The 13,398-nt window shown below is 36.1% G+C and overlaps 1 protein-coding gene across 6 annotated transcripts in view; it reads left to right on the top strand.

Moving 5' to 3' along the window:
* PLCB1 (phospholipase C beta 1) overlaps window positions 1–13,398 on the top strand; it is a 697,632-nt gene that overhangs the window by 501,356 nt on the left and 182,878 nt on the right. For all 6 annotated transcript variants that reach the window (XM_057529141.1, XM_057529138.1, XM_007165239.2 and 3 more), the window contains 2 exons: window positions 4,317–4,417; window positions 6,023–6,189. In XM_057529141.1, coding sequence (XP_057385124.1) covers window positions 4,317–4,417; window positions 6,023–6,189 — 268 coding nt within the window. The remainder of the gene's footprint in view (window positions 1–4,316; window positions 4,418–6,022; window positions 6,190–13,398) is intronic.

Genomic DNA, 13,398 nt, shown 5'->3' with positions numbered 1-13,398 from the left:
CACAAACTTTCTGAGAACAGAAAATAGTGTGTATGCACCAAATTCCCTTTGATTTAAGGCTTTATTAACTTGAAAAAAAAACTCACTGACATTTGGAATCATATTATAGTCTTGGCATAGCACTGACCTTTTAATGAAGAAGATAAGAATAAATCCATTATTTTTTATAAAATAAAGTTTACTATAGTTATCAACATACATGTAATACCAAAGAAAACAGCGATTATTTTGAATTTAAATAATTCCATAAATTTTACTAAAGAATACTATGAACAAAATTTACAAAAGAACTTCTCCCAGGATAACTGTAATAGGTTGCTTTTCTCCTATGCCTTATACCCAGAATGTAAATCAGAAATATAGTTATTCATTCAGCTGTGATTCTTAAAATCACTAATATCACAATTCCATTTTAGAACCACATTATGTATTCAGTTCATTATCAGTAGTTTACTTGTAATTATTTCATGTACTCTCTGGCTGTCTCAACTTTTGATTTATAACTTTAGAAAAAAAATACTGAGAATAGGTTGAAATCCTGAATTTACCAGAAAATAATTCATTGATTTGTCAAGATAAAATCTGTATGTGGACTCCTTATTCATTAAAGTCCACTGAATTAAATTAATATGTTTTTGAATAATGTCTCTGAATGTTAAATACCTGCTTATTATAGAACTGTTTTTTAAATCTACAAATGTATAAAGAAGAAAATACAAACAGTATCCAAAAACTGATATGCAATTTAGTTTTCTGGATTACAGTGTGAGTTGAGGAATCAAGCGAACTTACTTCAAAACATAGCAACCGCCCCCCACCCCCCGTCAATTTGATGCCTTAGACAAGTTTTGTAACCTCCCATCTCTTCAGTGTATGTATCTGTAAAAGGGGTCCCTGACCATGCCAGCCTCATAGAGTTGACATGGGATTAACTGAGAACATTCAAATAAAGCTCATAGAACTATATACTTGACATACAGTAAGTGCTCAATAAATATCAATTCCTGTTATCCTCTGAGTATTTTTTTATATGCACATATATGTGAGTTTTTTCTCTTTTTTTATTTTTAATTTGGCATGTGGATATGACATAACTTGGTCTTTGGAATCTGGAAATGTAAATGCCACCAGTACTATCATCAAGTTTTTTGTTTAATCTTTTCTCTTTTGAGATTCTTTGTATACAAGCATGGTATTGAAGCAACTACATTTTTAAAGTATGGAAATTCTTTGTAGTTTCTGGAATAAATGGGCCTGATTCTGACTGTATTGGTCTCTTAATTCTCCCTCAAAAAGTTTTGATAACAATGGCAACAAATAATCACTGAAAATCTGTTTTGTATTCGAGCCATGATGTGGTGAACCAAGTCCTGGACTAGGAGACCGAAGACCTAAGGTCTGGTCCCATACCCGGGTTCACCTAACAGACATTGATTAGGTGCATATTATATGCCGGACATCATTCTTGGGACACAAAGGAATTAAATAAGAGATAGTCACTTTGCTCAAAAACACAGTCTAGTAGATCATCAGAAATATAAAAAATAAAGGAAAAATCGTGTGATGGATGCTCTAAGGAAGGTATATAAAGGTGGATTTTGGACACAAAAAAAGAATGTGTCATCTCTACCTGGTTTGGTAAGGAAGGGTTCACAGAAGAGTATTTGAACTTTGGGTACAATCTTAAGAGTATTGGACTTTAAGTTTCCTCCTGCTTAAACAGGGCAATGAATCTATTCTATCCACTTCACCAAATCATGAGGTCCAGGAAAAGAAAATAGGTGAATGACCTTTGTGAATTTCAGCCTTATTTAAAATATTCAGAATTGGTAATTGCCTGTAGCTTTTCCCTAATTATCTCCCCCATACTCTTTCACTTGAGTTTTCAGTGGTGCTCATTTTAACTTATTTCTCCAAAATATATTTTCTCCCATTTTCACCCACTGACCCTAAAGGGTATCCTCATCAGTCAAGTTGGGCAAGACAAAAATGAAGCTGTATTGAAATGTTGTCCATTTTCTATGTGCTAACATCCAACTGGTAATATAATACTGTATTTATTCAGCTTATTTCATCAATGTGTCCTCTCTAATAGGAAGTTCTAATTCATAGCTGGTAAGTAAACATGGTTAGAGTTTTAGAAAAGCATATTGCTGTATGAAATTATGTTTATGGAATATTATGCAAATGGCTTTAGTTGAATCTGATGTTCTGTGGGAAGCATACTTGCTGTCAACTTCCACTTTTGTCATAAATTACACTCATTCATTTAGTAAATATTTATTGTGGACCTGCTATATGTTACAAATTTAGCAGTTAACAAGCAAGACACAAGTCCTAGCTTGTGTTGATCTGCAGGTTAGCAAGTAATACAGAGAACTGTACAGTTGGGAGCACAAAACAGTTAAATAAGTACTGAAATATGAGATAAGTGTGGTGTGATGGTAGCACAGAATGGAAGACAAAACCTGGTCTAAGAGGAAGAGATTTTAAGCTAAGACAAGAAGGGAGAAAAAAAAGAAGTCAGTAAGAAAAGGAAAACAATGATTGATATCCTTAGACAAAAATCTGTTTATTTGTATGCTGGGGGGAGGGGGAGGTAGAGTGAGCTCTAAATAGTAACTATACAGTAAGGAGACTGGGAGAACAAATTTGGGGTTCATCAAATCCAATGAAGTCTGATGCTTGAGTTGGCCAACAGAGCCACTGAGTATTTCCTTGAGATTTGTTTTTAAATCTCTCTTCCCTGTATCTCTCGGCCAAAGAGTAGGATAGAGAGGCTCATTTCTGGCTATTTTAAAAACTACTTAAAAGAGACATGGGTGTCTAACTCCGAGAGAGGGTGGCACTAAAAAAAGTGTGCATTGTCCAGCCAAAAGGTTTTCTTTCATTTTGTATCAATAAATTAAACGGAATTTTGGAAACCTGTTTATAGGTTATACTTGTCCCCATCTTTTGAGTGACAAAACACCATGAAACAGTTTATGGGAATTTCCCATTGTTCTAGGAATTGGCCACTTGTGCTCATGATTTCAAAGTTGGTGTCCAGGTAACTGAACTTAATCGTGTAATGCATCTTGCTATATATAAATGATACATGTGTTGTTTGGTTGTCTCAAAATGCTGTTTTGCAAAATGGATTTTTTTTTCTGCTTATAAATCGATTTAGTAAAGAAAATATTATTTTATTCGTTCATTTCTCAAATATGAGACTCCTGCTGTTTGCCAAGTGTTGAGCTAAGTTTTCTTATCTGTTAGCAAGCAGTGTAGTCTCAGACCATAATTCAGACAATAATTTTTAGATATTTCTGTAAAGGTACATTTCCAAAAATAAGAATACGGTAAAAGGAAGGGTGTTTTCTTTGTTTTAAGGACTTGAAAATAAAAATAATCATATAAACACATACCTGAAAAAGGAAAAACGGCATGAAGAACGTTCTTCCTGTTAACAAAGGCTTGAATACATGCTTCCGGTTTCCATGGCAGCCCGACTAAACAGAAAAATAAGTCATAGAAGTCACTTTTTATATCAATGACTTGCTTTCCAAACAATAGGACCAAGAGGAATCAGTGAGAAATAATGACTGATGTCCTACTTATGAAAACTGTTTTGCAACTTACCAGATTACTTAAACCAGAAAGAACGTTGTTTGAAAAAAAGACACAAAATTGGGATTTTATCTTTTCATTTTGAAAATGTCTTTCTCCAGGTTCTTTACTTTAAAAAAAAAATACATTCATTCAAAAGTCTGCTAAACAGCACATAGACAATGTGAATGTGCTTCATGCCACTGATTTGTACACTTAAAAATGGTGACATGCTATATTTATCTTCTGTATATTTTATCACAATTAAAAATGAGATTGAAGTCACCAAAAACAGCAACCTAAAAAAAAAAAAATCTGCTGAACAGACCCTGTTTTCACTAGGTCTAACCTTATTTATTGAATGTACTTCAGAAATTGCCTTAACATCCCTTTAGAAGGAGAAAACTCTTAAGCTTAAAATATAATGAAAAAACAGAAAATAAGGCTTTTGATACCTCAAAGCCAGTGTCCAAGTGAACTCCACCACTGGCCTCATAGATGTTTTCTGAATGTTCACCCTGACCTCCTACTGATCTTATGGAAAAACCCCAAATGAACTTTTTGGCCAACCCAATAAAAGAAAGAAAAAAGGAAGGAAGGAGGGAGGGAGGGAAGAGAGAGAGAGAGAGAGAGAGAGAGAGAGAGAGAGAGAGAGAGAGACAAAACTGGGAGGATGAAAGATAACAAAGAAAAAGACCATTTACTGACCCTCTTGTTTTATTCCCCAGAATGATTCGATACCTCAAGAAGATTTCACTCCAGAAGTGTACAGAGTTTTCCTGAATAACCTTTGTCCTCGACCTGAAATTGATAACATCTTTTCCGAATTGTAAGGGAACACATTTTAACTCGTTTTGTTCTGCCTTGGCGATGGTACTCAGGGTGCTAGCTGGGGCAGGATTTTGAGCAGTAGAGGGAGATGGCAGAACCTGTTTGTACACGATGAATAATAGCAGTGATTCTGTGTAATTTGATGGAGAAAATCACGCATTCCTACCCTTGAGGTTCAACCACTTTTTTTTTTATTAATTTATTTATTTGTTTTTATTTTTGCCTGCGTTGGGTCTTCGTTGCTGTGTGCGGGCTTTCTCTAGTTGCGGCGAGCAGTGGCTACTCTTTGTTGAGGTGTGCGGGCTTCTCATTGTGGTGTCTTCTGTTGTTGAGGAGCACAGGCTCTAGGCGCGCGGGCTTCAGTAGCTGTGGCATGCAGGCTCAGTAGTTGTGGCTTGTGGGCTCTAGAGCGCAGGCTCAGTATTTGTAGCACACGGGCTTACTTGTTCCACGGCATGTGGGATCTTCCCGGGCATGTGGGATCAAACCCGTGTCCCCTGCATTGGCAGGCGGATTCTTAACCACTGCGCTACCAGGGAAGCCCTCAACCACCACTTTTAATGAGTGAAGTTGGCTATGATTTGTTGCAGGGTGTCTCTGTTTTAGAATCCTCAGGGGGCTCTGTGTGGTTCGAAGATTATGGCTAGAACAGAGAAGTATCTAGGCTTACTTTGTGGAGATAGACTGTTGTAGAAAGAATGCTGACCTGGGAACCCGTCATATTACCTCTTTGCATCACATTAATGAAATGAGAAGTTTGAATTACTAAGAACCTTCTCAGCTGAAAATTATTTGCTTTTATGTTAGAAATCATATAGGCATTACTTTTTAAAAAATGAATGAAAAAAAAAAGAAAAACAAATCAAAACACCAAGGCAAATATGGGGAAGTAGCAATTTATCGATACCTTTCTTGATATACTGAAATCTATGTGATGACAGATCAATCCAAAACTGACAGACTAAATAAAGATTTCTTCATATGAAAAACAAGCAAACAGTGCTGCTGAGAATATCAGATGTACTCACTTTGTCATGTTCATTGCCATTGACTATTGATTGAACATCTGCAATATCTGTACTATTGAACTTGTCTTTGGGTTGTCAACAGGATTGAAATGGGAAGTTTGAATCACACTATATTGCAGAGTTATAGACTCTTGCTGAAGCATAATTTTATTGAAAAGAAAAATGTGCCCAAACATATTGGGTATTTTTAGTAATGAGAAATAAATACATCTTTAGATGATTAAGCGGGATATGAGAATTTGATGACTAAACCAGAAGTTTAGCATCATAATCAAAAAATAACCCATAATCTGTGTTCCATTTAGAGTGGTGCATCTTCACACACAAGATACAGTATTTCCCTATTGTGGTTTTCTTATGTATTTGGCATAGTTCAGGGGCATTGGGATTTGGTGGCAGTGATTGCAAAAGTTTGTGATGGAACAACACAATGTTTTTAGGGCAAGATAGGAATTCCAGTATAGCATGCTCTTGCCAGGTATGGCAGGAGTTTGTTTCCACATAGCTAAATGCAAATATATGAATGAGACTTGGTGGAAAAACCTTCTAATTTCCTGGTTTTTAATTGTTTTTAGTGGTGCCAAAAGCAAACCATACCTTACAGTTGATCAGATGATGGATTTTATCAACCTCAAGCAGCGAGATCCCAGGCTAAATGAAATTCTTTACCCACCTTTAAAGCAAGAGCAAGTCCAAGTGTTGATTGAGAAGTATGAACCCAACAACAGTCTTGCCAGAAAAGGTCAGTCCACTTTTTCCCACACCAGAGCAAAGCTCGAGTTCTAATTGTGAGTGGGCCACCCTTGGTAGTCATGGACATCAAGGATTATTCAGGAGGGTTTCCCACATTTATATGCCTGCTTTTCTTTCTGACTTAAATCACTGGTGGTTTAATCAGAAGATTTTTTTAGAGTTTGGTATGTGATGTTTTTGTTGTTGTTATGTATATATATATGTGTGTGTGTGTGCGTGTGTGTGTGTGTGTAACATTGTTTTTTAAATGTCTAATCGTTTGTTTTGTTTTAAATTTTCCCAGTGACTGAATGCATCTTATTTTCAGACAGGAAATTCATTATCTTAAAGGTTGCCCTTTTGGGTCTGTTTCTAGCTCTTTGACATGACCCATAGATTTTTCTAAATCTCTAAAACTGAAGAGAATATTCAGTCCATTAGACCCTTATCTTATAGTAGTTTATAGTTTACACTACTGATGAATTTTTCCACTTGAAAAGATATTTTAAACTTTGGCCTTCTGTGTTAAAAAAAAAAAATTAGTGTTTGTAGGAAAAAAAAAACAAACTGGTATCAGAAAGACAGCACTAAGATGCCTGAAAGTTATTGAGAAATTTATATTTTTGATTCTGGAGAAATGACTTGCCAAAATAAGATCATGAAAATTCAGTTGCCAGGAGTTTTCAACTATATGTGGCATCATGGTCTCTAAACTGGATCATCCTTTACCACTAAGACCAAGTGTCATCTGGATTGAAATACCTTCACTGAGAATATTAGTGTGTTATTACTGATGTTATTGTAAATTGACTAGTTATTCCATAGGGAGGAAAATAAAGTGCAATTAACCAATTATTAAGAAATAAATTGCATGTTAATATGCAAGTAATTTATAAGTAACAAATAACTCTGGCAAGCTTGTGGTCATTAATAAGATGTTTATCTTAAAACCATCCTCTAAATGAAAAATGAGAGTATTTATTAAATATCAAAGTAAAATCTTATCACTAATTCTATCTTACATGTTATTAGTTGGGAATTTATAGATGAATTATTTTAGTTTTTAGTTTTATCATTTTACATATTTTAGTTTTAGTCTTAGTTTCTTCGTCAGGCACTCTGCTTTTGTTGTTGTCATCATTCTTACTGTTGCCGAGGTCAAAGGAAACAACTGACCCAACAGTACATGTTGGCCTTGCCAGGCCTGCCCCTCCAGCCCCCTCAGATCTGATACCCTTTCTTCCCTGGTGTCACAGAGATGGGATTTCTCCTTTCATTAAACCAGAAGAACTCCTTGGAGATTTCTCATAGATAGCTTGACAGTTCCCTTCTGAAGTCCAAACTTCGCCAAAAATAACTAACACAGTGTTTTAACAATTCTGACAAGACTTCTAAAAACAGTTAGCCCATGACACCAGGAAAACAAAAAGCTTTTGTGAAACCAATGAGGCACTTCAGAACCTAAACTTTGCCCTTTTCTCCTCCCTTCATACCACCTTGCTGGTGGTCCAGGCTTCATCTAGTGCATGATGCCCCCATATATCATACTCTGATGACTTGGACAAAGTAGAGGATACAAAGGAAAATACTACAATAGGTTATTGTAAAATGCTATCATCCTGGAAGAACTGATTTTGATTCTAGTGGAAATTAAGACTATATCTCTTAACATTTGCATGAGTATTTAGTTCCATCTTAGAGCTGTACTAGGTGTGAATTCCATAATCATGCAAACATGTAAAATTCAGGTATATTTAAAAAATAGCAACTTAATTTATTTTCCTACAACTTAATATGATATTGATCATGAAGCCTCTCTGTCAGCATTGATGTGATTTTTTAAAATCACAGTATTCATTTCTCAACCCCAAAACTCCAGTAGGAAGATAAACTTGAGATGTCTCACACCAAGTCATTTTGTTTGCTGCTTTGGCTCTGTTTATGTGAACAAAGAAGATTAGAGAAGATTGTTTTATTCTAGCAATTGTTGTTTCACAGTCAAAAGGATAACAATTTTGAAATCTTTATTTGTAGGAATAAGAAATTGTTGAGTTAGACCTCAATTCTTTAGTAATCAAAAGTTTGAAATATTTTTTCCAAGGATGAAAATCATTTTGTACTTGATTTTGCAGTTTATAATATCTGATGTTTGACTTTAAGATCTTTACAGGAACTCCTTTTTATATGCAACAAAGTACAATTTAAGAAAGTATTTATTATATGGCTTCAATGATGACTGATATGCAAGGAAATTAGCTCTCACTTATCATGTGACTTTCAAAATGTGCATTATCATTTTACAAAGAAGCAAACCAAAGCTTTGAGGTCAAATGACTTACCTAAGATCTCATACCAAGATGCTCTTCAAGAAAGCACAGTTTTTAACTTTCAGTCAACTAGTTAATATGTTTTAATCAATAAACACATAAGAAAATAAGTAGGGAAGTTTAATATTACATTATCATTTTTTCTGTGGCACCTTACATTTTTACTAGTTCTTCAAATGTGCCCAAGCATTAATTAAATTAACCACAAACTCAGTTTCATTTATCAGAGAAAGACACTTCCATACTGCCTATATTTGATATAAAATCATGGGAATAAGATACATACAGAAAATCCATATATAATAGCATAAATATACATACACTATCTGATATAAGAAATATATTTTAAAGTAGGTGTTAAACAAATAAACAATACACAAAATTGACCTATGCTAATGTTTAGTTTTTATATGCATTTGGTATAATTTTGACATAAAAGGTAATCTTAAATTAATGAAAAATTTTCAATGTGGCTAAAAGCCTAATGGCTAAAGCTGAGCGTAAGTGAGCTGACTGATGGCATAGCAGCTGGAAGTGTGAAGTGAAAACCCAGAAGAGCTGACCAACAGTGATGCTCTGTTGGCCCCCTGTCATGAGGACGTTACCCACATTCCACGCCGGAATTTCTGTTTCTGTGGATGTATGTATTGGTTATAAATAATCAGAAGGTTTCTGTGCAGTCTAAGGCCAAATGTTCACATGTTTGGGTTTCACAGAGTTGGAATCTTGCTGCAGAAGATACTATTCTCAAGGGAGTTAGGTTTATTTTTACAATTTAAAATCACACACTGAAAAATGCTGTGGCCCCAAGTCAGCAAATGTTTCTTCCTTACCATGTTGTTTGCACTGTAGGCCTAACTGTGCTTAACACAGGGCTACACAATGACTCCTGCCTCTTCCAAACAAAAGGGTCACGAATGTCCGTTTGAAGACTCATGTCTCTTAGAGTTATTTTGTTTATAATTTAAACTCTTTAGAAGAAAGGCGTTGAGTAAAATTAGCATGAAAAATGAAATAGTTTTTGGTGCCTTAGGTAACAGGCTGCAGACCTCTAGATTCAGCAGCTTTGTCTGTAAAAGAAGGCCAAATTATGCTTAAACTGCCAAACTGAAAGAAAAGAGTTAAGTTTGTTCATATGTTTATTCTTCTGTGAAGAGCAGGTGTTCATGAGAATTTGTTAAGCAATTGAATTAATATAACATCATAATATTAGCAGATGTTTCAAGCTACGTTTCTTTTTTATCAGCAGTTCTTCCTCTTAAATTTTTATACAGTGTGGTATAAAAAAGCTTCCCTGCTTTGTTGCAATTAAGATGAAACTAAAACTTTTAGTATTTGATCAGTACTCCATGAGTTAATAGTTTAATAGTTGAACTCAAAATTAATAATAGCAGAACAATTTGTTTTTAAGCAAAGCAAATAGAAGTTCAGGTATAGCAAGCATATTTGCTCCAAATAGACCTAAGCTAACAATGATTTGCATACTAGAAATAACCCTATTGTATTTTTAATATTGTTTTATTTTAAAATATTTATGCAAGTGAATTATACTGTGTCATTATTATCAACAACAAGAAGCACCCAGAGTGTGCTAGAGAGAGCACTGGACTTGGAAACTTGCAACCTGTAGTATTAGGTGGAACTCCTTCAGTTGAAAAATGACAAACTTAACTCAGACTGAAGCACAGAAAGGAATTGACAGGTACATATAAGCAAAAAGTGAGGGTGTTAATGACTTCAGGCATGACTACATCCAGGGGCTCAAATGATGTCACCAAGACCTGTCATCTCCCATCATGTTCTCTGCAGTGGCTGTAATTCTTGGGCAGACTCTCCTGAAGTGACAAGAAAGCCACCAGCAGCTCCAGGCCTACCAATCTCATAGTTCCATCGAAATACCAGAAACCAGAACATGGCTTAAGCCACCCAGGACCACTCCTGAACTAGGATCATTGTGGCCTGGAGGATGGAATGTACCAATTGGACAGACTTTGGTCACATGACTCTCCCTCGAGCCAAAAAGGAGTCAGCTACCTGAACCATGTGGACTGACAGTGGGAGAGGGGTGGTTCCCTGAAATTCACCTGGGGTGTGTACCTAGAAAAAGGAGGACTAGTCACCAGGCAGATAAAAACAGCAGATCCCACTAAAACTGGTCACAAATCAACAATTCATCATCTCTGTTTACCTTACCTTAGGAAGCCATTTAATCTCTTTGACCAGTTCCACCTCCTAGTTTTCTGATCTTTGAAAATATTCTGAGAGAATTTCTGGGAGAATTAAGTAAGTTGCTTATGATAAGAAGGTTGCATGTATTAATTGTTGCCTATTGAACCCTTGTTGATCTGAACTAATGAAAAATGAGAATTGGCATTTTTGCCAAATTATTTATGAGTCTGGAAGTGAGATTCAGAGCACTGGGCAGAGGCATTTCTGAATGCTGCTGTCTCTTGGCTAACAGGCTTATTTTACTTATTGCAATTAATAAAAAATTAGACTCATTTAGTGATGAAACCTGAAAAAATATGGTGAGTCATATCTGTGCACAAATGTTCATTTCTGACTCGATCAATATTTTATCTATATTTTTATTAAAATGGAATTATAATTATAGTTTAAAATGTAAAGATTTACACTGGAATCTTACTATTTACTTTATCACTTAATTTTCCTAATAGAGTTTTTAAAATCGTTATTTTCCCAACACCATTTCCCTCTACTAGGTAGAAGTTATAACAAATAATGATTATTTTTATTACTGTGTATTATGCATTCTTGAGACATCAAACATGACGTAATTAAGGAAAGAGACTAGCACTGTGTTATGGTTAAGCCAGTTAACCTCAGGCAAGTGACTTGACTTGCTTGAACTTCAGGTTCCTCATCCGTAAAATGGGATGATACCAGTTCTAGCAAACATCAGTGCTGATCCTGTATCCCTTGGCATACATGGTTCCAACACAGTCAACAGCATCTTCTGCAAATCTCTGAGACTTTCTCTCAGCCCAACCACAGCAAGCCTACAAGTGCCCAGGACTTCATGGCCCCAGGAGTAATTTTCACTCAGGTGGTAGTACCTCTCTTCCTTGCCCCTTGTGTGGGACATTTCTGATATATGTTCTTCACATTCTCCCAGAGTTCCCATGTATGATTGAGCCCCAGTTTCCCACAACTGCAACCTGCTTGATAAGGTTCCCTTTATTTGCTGGCTTTTCTTCCCTTCGCTTTTCTCCACTCCCCTACTGTTAGTTCCTGGGTTATCTCCCAAATAAGCTGCTTGCACTCAAATGCTTATCTCAAAGCCTACTTTTAGAAGAACCAAAACTAAAACAAGCACTTCTCAATAAATGGCCTTAACAGAATCTAAAGTGAAAGATGGGTAAGGTCAGAGTAGCTGAGCATTGAGAGAAAAAAAAAAAAAAAAAAAAAAAAAAAATGGAAGGGCTGTGCCCATGGATCATCCCTTCCAACATGTCACATGTTGTTTTAGCTGTTACCATTCCTGAAGTCCTGGCTGGTAGCCTCAAAATCACGGGATCTCCTGTCTACAAGGGACTTAGCCATTTAGCCCCAACTCTCAGGTCATAGAAGAGGCAGCTAAGTGACAATGTTGAGAGTAGGACTGTATTTTCTGTGTCCCAGTTCTTTGCACCACTCCAGACTCCCACGTGGAGCCCTCCATTAGGCCTTGCTCAAAAAATGCAATGTCAGCTATTTAGAAGTTAGCAATTTGCATCCATAGCAGTGGTTTTCAGACTGTCCTTGACATAGCATCCTTTTATTTGTGTTTGTTTCATCTCACAGTGTCTCACTGGATTGGTCAATGTGTAGGAAGAACCTTTAGAGCACTATTTTGGTTGAATGAGTGGAGCCTGCATTGTAGCTGGTGATGGCTGCCCTACTCCTGTTTATTCTCCTGCTCTATCCCACTCTCTGCAGGCACTTCTGCCCAAACCCCAGGAGATTCGAGATGCTCAGTTTAAAAACCACACATCTGAAGGAGATATTCACTGGCCTAATGATCTGCCTCACCATTAAGATGGCATCCGTTTAAATATTTTTGTATAGATGACCTGTGTAGCAATAAAAGAAATAAAAGAACAGAAATGAGTGAACAGAGGCAACTCAAATGAGATAGATTTTCTTCCCAAGAGACAAAGACAGATGAAAGCTGTACGATGTAGCCAGTTCTTTTCATATCTTAAGTTACTACACTAAGGAAGCTGCCAGAAAGCCACTCTAGTATTTTATTGATTACAATCCCATTTAAATCCCACCTATTGACTTGCTAGCCTCTGTGGAAGGTCATAGAAGAATGACATTAGCATCTGTGAGTATATTCCAGGCTCCTCTTAACTCTGTGTTTTGTTTATTCATAGACTTCTCTGAAATATTTGAGGCTGACAAAAATGAAAAAAAAAAATATTTTCAAGATAGCCATTATGTCACTGTTCATCAGTTGGCTTGATAACTTCCTTGAATTTCCTTTCTTGATTGCATTTCCTCCTTTCCCAGGAGGGAGGAACTGGGCTTGAGGAAAGCAAATGCCTGGCGCAGGAGTCCTGGTTATTTTCTCTTGCATCCTTTCTTTCTGTGACCTCAGTTCAGTGTCCACTCAGAATTACAGATCTAGCCAGAAAGCCACAACCATGTCCATTCAAAGCTGAAATGGCTTTTGTTCAGAAAACAACCAGTCAGGAAAAAAAAAAAAAAAAAAAAAAAATATATATATATATATATATATAGTAGAAGCAAAAAACAAATGCAAGTTTTAAAGAGGTGCAGGAGTGAACTTGGTAGCATAATCCACCCCAGTCTGTTGAGTGTTTTTAAAACCTCTCTCCCTCATCAGACTATACCTTCCCAAGATGCCTTGCCGTTGTGGGTGAGAA

This window comes from Balaenoptera acutorostrata, chromosome 15, assembly GCF_949987535.1.
Source record: "Balaenoptera acutorostrata chromosome 15, mBalAcu1.1, whole genome shotgun sequence".
Taxonomy (NCBI): Eukaryota; Metazoa; Chordata; class Mammalia; order Artiodactyla; family Balaenopteridae; genus Balaenoptera; species Balaenoptera acutorostrata.
This window is presented reverse-complemented; position numbering and strand designations above follow the sequence as displayed.